This window comes from Parambassis ranga, chromosome 1 (assembly GCF_900634625.1).
Source record: "Parambassis ranga chromosome 1, fParRan2.1, whole genome shotgun sequence".
Taxonomy (NCBI): Eukaryota; Metazoa; Chordata; class Actinopteri; family Ambassidae; genus Parambassis; species Parambassis ranga.
Window position 1 is genome coordinate 15,648,336 of NC_041022.1, and position 8,212 is coordinate 15,656,547.

The window sequence follows — 8,212 nt, forward strand, 5'->3', positions numbered from 1 at the left end:
GCCTCTCAGGTATCTGTCCATGGTGCTGAAACGCTTGCTCAGCGCTCAACAAACCAGCCAGCCAGCCTGCCAGACAACCAGCCAGCCAGCCAGTCAGTCAATCAGTCAGTCAAAGCCCCAAAGCCCCCCAAAAACAGCAACTCTGCTTAGGACATGGCATTCAAAATACTCCTCTCTCTCTTTTTTACCCTCCTCCTCCTTATATCTAACCATCACTTCTAACCAAAGGTTTTTTTTGCTTCAAAGCCTGCCTGCCTGCCTGCCCGCATGCACGAACGAAGCATGTTTGAGTGTGTATTTAAATAGAGACGGGCACGTTGGCAGGCGAGCTGTTTTTCTGGCGGGCTGACATCTGGCAAGTCTGCGCTCCAGGGACCCATCTAGCTCTCCATAGACCCCCTGATTAGACTCTAATAGAATATTAGCATTTGCTCTCAGGTAAGGCAACAGTGAGCTGCATAAGCTGGCAGCAAGTCAGTGGAGAAGCCACGTGTGTCTTTAACATTGATGGAAAAGTGGTTCCTGTAAGGCCTCCTTCATGACGAGGCCCTGAGGAGGAAATCAGAAAAATCTGACCCTCTTGTATCACCCAGACAGTCAGAGAACAGATTGGTTAAAAGGCTGTGGGGGTGTTGCTGTTGCTGTTGTTAGTGATGTCTTGCTCAATGGCACTATGGCAGGCCTCATGCTGCATGCGTAACCGCGGACATCTTTAATTTTGTTCATGATACCTTGATGTAAAAAAATAAGAAGATGAAATATTTGTAGTCAAATTCGCCTAAAGAATCCACAGAGTCTGCTTAGCCCACAGCTAAAGCGTTTCCCTCCTCCTCATCAATAAATAAACAGATGAATAAATAAAATAATATTCATATGTCTGGATGAGCCACTTGAAACAAGTGTAGTCATGGAAAACGTCCGATTAAATGTTAAAGTTTGTTCTTTAATGAAACACATATTGCAGTTCAATAATTAAATAAATTAAATTTACATGGATGTAATAAATTAATAGGATTATTTAACCAGGGAACCAAAAAAATCAAATCAACGTACATTACAGAAATAAGTTACCTCAGCTAAACAGCAATACAGCAAAAACCTGTACGGATATATTTATGTGCATCGACTGATTCCAATGAAATATTTACATTGTACACGTATACTTCAATGAAGCTGTTTCTTTTTCTCTTCAAGAAAAAAACATCACTTAAACAAGGTGATTTTTTTTAACAAGCAAGGACTTCATAATGATGCGCGTATATTTATACAAATAAACAGCAGAAAACATACATAAAATAATTTAAAAAAGAGAATACTATTTCATATATATCTCGATTGTACCATCTCAAACGTTAAAATTTGTGACTGTGTGCGTTTCACAGTCGTTTCCCTTTTAAAACCAGAACAACACGCTTAACTTGCTGTCAGAATTTGATTTTCTCAAGCAAAACGAGGAGGGGGGAATCCCAATAAATATATAATGAAGTAAACATGACCTCACTCAATAAATAGTTCATAAGATGCCGGCCCACGCTGGATTGTAAACTTATTGTAGCCGGCGAGAAAAAAACATCTGTGTTTTAATCTGCGATAATCTGTGAATTGGGATAATTCCACATAATACTGAGGCCTAATAATAAACCTTATCCTGGTATCTCGAAAATAGATCCCTGATCTACACATCATGGTAATAAAATAAGTGGAATTAATAATTACACATTTAGACACAAAATGAAGTGTGTGACAAGTAAATTATTAATTTACAGACGGTTATTTGGCAGTAATATAATATTAGCTTTCAAGACCAAGTAGTCAGTGTGTTGTCCCTCTTAATCCCCCTCCATGGACCCTGAATAAAATGTCAGACTGCATTGTCAATAGGGGGAAAATTAAAAATGTAGCTTATTCTATAAGCCAGAAAATATAAACACCAATAGTCACCAACCAAGTGCTTCGAGTTAAATGGCCCCGTGTGTGTGTGTGTGTTTGTAAATAAAAATGCTATTTTTCATTAGGGTGTAAAGCAAAACTATAGTGACCATTTAAAATGAATTATAAATAAAATTTAAAGCATATAGTCCTGTAAGTCATACTGCGTTGGCATTAAAAATGTGAAGCATAGTAAGTGTGGAAACAGTGGTCTTACTTGCTCTGTCAAACGATGCTTTACTCGACTCCACATCTCCCTCTCAGCGAGTAAAAGACGTGACTGGGGATTTTTTTTTCACGAGTTTTTCAGTCATTGTTCAATTTTTTAGGAATTTTTCGAAATTCAAAGCACAAAGTCATCGATGATTGAAAAAAGGGTGTGAGATAGGAAATATAATACAAATCATCTCTAAACAGTTCCAAGTCTTTTTCGGGAGGTGGTGGTTCAAAAGCGATTCTTAGACGCATGCAGAGTATTTCATTCGTTTCTGTTTCTGTCGCTGGTTGCAAAACCAGACCCGCACCACGTTCTTTTTCAGGTCCAGCTTTTCTGCGATTGCTGCGATTTTCTCTGAGGAGGGACGCGGCTGAATGGCAAAATAGGCCTCCAGTGATCTCTTCTCTGGCGCGGCTATCGACGTGCGCTTCCTCTTTTTCTCCGCGCCGTTGAACAACTCGGGTTTATTAAGTTTCTCCCTGTGTGTTTTCTCGGCTTCTTCTAGCCACGCTTGCAGGATGGGCTTCAAAGCAATCATGTTGTTGTGAGAGAGCGTGAGGGACTCGAATCGGCAGATGGTGCTTTGGCTGAGGGAGCCCACCCCAGGAATCTTCAGGCTGGCTAAAGCTGCCCCTACATCCGCCTGGGTAACCCCGAGTTTGATCCGTCTCTGCTTAAACCTCTCTGCGAAGGCTTCCAAGTCCCTTGGATCGGCGTCCACGTCGTTCATGCCCATGTGCGGTGGTAGCCCGTGGGCATGAGCCATGTTGATGGCCGCCTGGTGCATGTGGTTCATGCCCGCCATGTGGGCAGGGTGCGCAGGCGTGGAAACCACCGAGCCATCCGGCCCAGCCATGGCACCCAGTGCCAGTCCCGGGGTGATGTGATCCAGCAGGTCCCCCTCCAGTGCCTGGTGGGGCTGGTGGTGGTGGTGGTGGTGGTGGTGATGATGGTGGCCAGCCAATGCGGACGGATGAGAAATAGGCACCGAGGAGGAGGAAGAGGAAGACGACGTGCAGGGGAGAGTGTTCATGGTGTGGTAGGTCGCGTCCGGCTTGAAGGGACTGTGATGTGGAGGGTGGTGGTGGCTCTTGGTCTGTGAGACTATATCCACCGCCGCTAGAGCTTCAGCCCGGGCCAACAAACTCTCATCCAAGCCTCCGAATATATTGCTCTGCAATTGCAAATAGAATGCACACATAACTGTCAGCAGGGAATTCTCCCTCCACTCCTCGGTTTAAAACATTTCCAGAATGTGAAAAAAAGAAATCCTAAAAAAGGAGCACACAAAACAAGACACATGCAACATCCCAGGTCATAAAAATTAATACCAAAGGCAAAGCCGACTGAATACATAAGTTGAGCAGAGGAGAAAAAAAATATGGAGGTGTTGGGTGATTTGCTGTGCAGACATGAAAAAAACATCAAGCAAAAAAGTGGGCTGTCAAAATGTGCCTTTAAGCTGTGATTATGCAGAATACGTACCGGTGGGGTTGGGAGACAGGCTCTGCGCATCGCCTCCGAGCTGCTGCTGCTGCCGCCGCTGCTGCTGATGATGGTGCTGCTGTGTCGGGAGGATGAGCAGGACGATGAAGGTGCATTGGAAGTCAAAGTAGAGGATGAAGAGGAATGCAACGAGTACTTGGGTTCGGGCAAGCTGGTGTGGGCCATAGCAAAAGGCTGCTTGCTGTTCAGAGACATCATCATCATATTTGCAAGCGTCCAAGCCTCGGCAAGTTCCTTTTAATAAGTTAAGACTCCGCCTCCTCGGTCGGGAGTTGAAGCCCAATTGCTTCGCAGGAATCTCTAGTCACTGTCGAATAAAGTGTAAACTGAAGACGGTCGTCCAACACTGAATCACATCTATTTATTATTGCACGCGGAGGTAAGCAGGTGCGCGTCTTTTTTGGCAAATGAGATATCACAGAAACCGACAAGCCATGCAGCTGAGCGCAGCAGATACCTCTTCCTTTGTGGACTTGTGGCGCGACTGTTCAAAAATACTTTTTCTCTCCTTCAACTGCCGCCACCTTGTATTATATAGATATATTTGTTGCCTCGGATTTTTTTGGCAGAGCTCCTCTTAGACGACGCCAGAGAAAAAAAAAACATTAGAAAAAAAAAAAGTTTTTCTCCGTCTCTTAGGATTTCCAAAATACTTCAAGTTTGAAACTGTTGCTGCTTTCGTTGACCTGTTTGTGTTTTTGGCAAAAGTTTCCGTCTTGAATTGACCGTAAGTGAGAAGCAATGGTGGTGACAGTCTCTGTACTGTACTTCTTCGACTACGTTGAATGCTGCGGGGACCCGAACTGCCTCTGCTCTGAGGCGAAGGGCAGACTGAGTCTCTCTCCGCCTCTCTCTCTCTCTCTCTCACTCACACTCTCTCTCTTTCACACACACACACACACACACTCCCCTTCCCTTGCTCCCTCTCTCTCTCTCTCTCTCTCTGCACAGCTCTCTCACCCTCTCACATACACTCTTTTCAGCTGCACCTGAAAAACCCTTTCATGATTTATTATTCTTCATTAGCCACCTCACCACCACCACCTCCGCCGCCGCCGCTGCCGCTGGGGACTCTGCGCATGGGCAGTCTGCAACAAGGCATTTATTTCAAATGACTCTACTTCATCACCAACAGCTCGTTACCAACACCACGTCTAATGAAGCTCAGAGAGTTTTCAATTCCGTTTTACTGTACCTGTTTTTCTATTTTGTTGAATTCTTTTCATTTTTCTACAGTTCCCTGAAGGAGCAGAAATTAACACCATGGACAGCTCCACTTGAAATATTAGGTCACAAGAGAAAATATGTCGCTGTTAATTTTATTTATCAGGGGGAAAAATGTTGTTTTTTTTATGCTGAAATTTATGTTAGTCAAAATTGTAGTTAACCCCCCCCCCCATGTCATTTTTTGTTAATACCAGAGAAAAGATGACAACAGAAAATCTGCCTATTTTGAACAATATTTATATAGTGTTGTATGTAAATAGGGTCGCTTATGATTGAATTCTTTTTTTTATGGACACTGTTTAATTGCATATCTATACACTTGTCATAACAGGCTGTTATCTTATCTCTTCACTAATTAAGCCACATCGTAGCTAAAGCAATTAAAACCTTTAATCACGTTGTAATTAACAAGGGATGTCTAGTTTGTTTAATGTGGCCACGTCTGTACAGGATGAGATAATTGTTATGATGAGTGAGCTTAGGGATATTTTATTGAAAATGTACGGCTCTGTTTTTTTAAACACACCTTCTGTATATATATATATATATATATATATATATATATATATATATATATATATATATATATACATACATGCGCGCAGAAATGTGACAGGTATTGTAACAGGTGTGAGGCGGTGATTAATGTCTTTGGAATTATCCCTTAATCTCCATAAATGTGTTACTAATAAAAAAAATGTTAAGAGTCCCCCACCCATTTTCAGGAGATTAAGTGTAATGTTATCCTAATTATATTCTGCTCTTTGCCGCTCTGCTGTGAGACAATAGCTCCAAAGAAAGTCAGCATTTAAACGGAGGCTACAGATGTTACAGCAACGTTAACGCGGCGCGCTCTCTTGGATAGTGCGGCTCTTTGTGAGCCGACTACATGTCAGGTCCCGTATCTTTTTCTTTTTTGATGCACATGCGTTTAATGTGTCCCCGTGGCTGCGACAACAAGCCTGTTGGTGTTTGCTGCACAGCAGTTTTAACACCAAAAGCCATCCAGCTGCAGGAATATTTTTGTTTCCCCAGCGGGACAACAGGCGCTGCTGGAGCCACCTCCAGACATCCAGAGACAGAGATCAGGCTCAGGAGACATCAAGGAGCAATCAGTGTCTGCTCACTTATACCGACAGACTGATTTATGATGAAACTTTAAAGAAATCATTTATATTTCACCACCTCTAAATCGGCGTATGAAATTTTCATCCACAATGAAACACACAAAAAAGTATATCTTAAGTCAAATAAATCAACCCCAGCTTCTACCAGGCAATTGACTTTGAAGTACACTTTCAGCACTTTTTTTGTGTGTTCACATACCTAAGGCTCCTGCTTCCTCTGCCAACAGAGTTCTCACGTTTGAGGGAGGACACAGTGTCAGACTGTTTAACAGAATTACCTTTGAAGGGTCTGTCATGGCAGAGAGAAACACAATTAAGCAGCGAGTCCCATATTTTATATAGGAATCTTTTTTCCAACATAGAATGTACCAGTGTATTTTTATTTTTCAATGTATTTATATTTAATATATATTATTTGCAATAAGAAATCTAATAAAATCTAATAAAAGTGTTTATTGATTAAAAACAATAAGACATTTTGGACACTCAGTGAGAAATAATAACGCCTTTGTGCTTGTTTTGTTGTTTCAAATGTTAAAAATGTTATTAAATTGTTCCACTATTTCATGTTTTTTTTCCTCGCCCACTAATACAGTAATTGGAAGGAATGTTGGTAACATAACAAAAGGCTTGTCTCCATGCTGGAAGGTGCATTAATACCTTGCTTTAAAAAAAAAAAAAAAAAAAAAAAGCATAGAGCCACAGTGGAATTGTGCAAGAAAACATTTCTAGCACTTCAAGGATCTTTACTACATATAAATAAATGTGCTCTGTCTAAAAATAAAAGTAAAGCAAAAGTAAAATAGAGGGAGCACACGCAGCAGGGCTTGATATAACTCAGGTGACTTGTTTGCTTTTTTTCTCCCTTCCTCACTCTCTTACTTACATCCGAATCAAGGAGTGCTGCAGAGGTGTCTGTGTGCTTTACACAAAGACATACTCTTCTCAGCCTCCCTCAGGAGCTCTCCACGTTAACAATCCCAATTACACCAAGACCACCAGAGACAGCTGTTTTTATTACAGAGCCGCTCCTTTGTGCCGCCAACAAGGTATCTCCGCTTCCTAGACTGAGCACAGAGATAAAGCTAGACTGAGAGGAGAGGGAGAGAAGTGTTGGAGTGAAGTGGATGAAGTCTCTTGGCTGCTCGCAGTGGTGATGCCTTTATTCACAGCTCCCCCCCCCCTCCCTTTTCTGATCTCGTGGAGCTCTTTACATGTTGGAGCAGAAGGTCAATGCTTGTTGGGAGAGGGTCTACAAAGAGATCAGGATCTAACTCAAGGCAACAGCAAATCACACAAAGAAAGGAGGGGGTGTTTCAGCCACTAACAGCACTGCTTTATTTATTCATCTGCTTTACCTGGGAATGTGACAGGTTCCACAAGGAACATTCTGGCTTTAATGTGTTGTTTAAATGCATACAACAAAAGGTAGAAGCCTCCAGGATTTCCTAAATGTCACACAATGTACTGCAGCTCTCAGTCGGAACAAGTGGCTCACCACTCGAGATAATAAAAGAGGTTTCAAAAAACTGCACTTGAATTGCAGCTCAACTGCTATACAATGTGTGATGCCTTCCTGTTTGATCTTTTTATGGAAGTTAATATGAGCATTGAACTGTGAACAGTTCTCAGGAAATTGATAGTACTTTTTCCTGCGTTGTTATAGAACAGCTAATTTGTGAATTGAAATGTCTGAGAATCTCACACAAAGACAGGTTAACAGATTTACGAAAATGTGCTGAGCTATGTCACAGTTTATATTTTTGTCAAGTATTTCATTAAATGCTTTCTTAAATTTTTTATGTCCGTCCCTCCCTCTGCTTGTCTCCTCCACTAGCAGAGCTGATGTAGCTTGGTGGGTGGTGCTTTTGGAGCTGACTGAACTGATTTGCAGAAGATGGATGGCCTTCCTGTTTTTTACAAGAATAGGTGAAGTAGGTGAAAACAAATAGCACCTCTGTTATGTCTTTGAAACCTTCTTCTTTGCACATCTGTGGTAAAGTATTTCTGACCAGCAGAATTTAACATGCTCATACGGGACAGTCCTGTAGTGCGTCCTCACAGTCCAACACTGACGCCACTGAAAAGATTGTTGTTTTCACAGAAACAGGAGTGTGTATTTGACCAAAACTGGTCTACAGGCTTTAGTTGAAAGCCTTGTCTCTCTATTGTTTGATCCTTTGCTGTTAGGGTACAGTGGATTTAT

At 41.9% G+C, this 8,212-nt stretch overlaps 1 protein-coding gene across 3 annotated transcripts; it reads right to left on the minus strand.

The window, feature by feature from the left end:
* Nucleotides 1–2,387: 2,387 nt before the first annotated feature.
* pou4f2 (POU class 4 homeobox 2) lies at nt 2,388–3,877 on the minus strand. 3 transcript variants are annotated; one of them, XM_028409507.1, is made up of 3 exons: nt 3,783–3,877; nt 3,628–3,680; nt 2,388–3,349 (listed from the first exon to the last, which is right to left on the minus strand). In XM_028409507.1, exons 1-3 carry the CDS (start codon nt 3,854–3,856, stop codon nt 2,388–2,390), a joined length of 1,089 nt encoding a protein of 362 aa, XP_028265308.1. In that variant the 5' UTR covers nt 3,857–3,877. The 3 variants fall into 3 exon arrangements, with proteins under 3 accessions (XP_028265308.1, XP_028265296.1, XP_028265301.1); XM_028409495.1 differs by having other exon boundaries at nt 3,780–3,856; XM_028409500.1 differs by having other exon boundaries at nt 2,388–3,320; nt 3,632–3,877.
* Between the last annotated feature and the right edge of the window lie 4,335 nt (nt 3,878–8,212).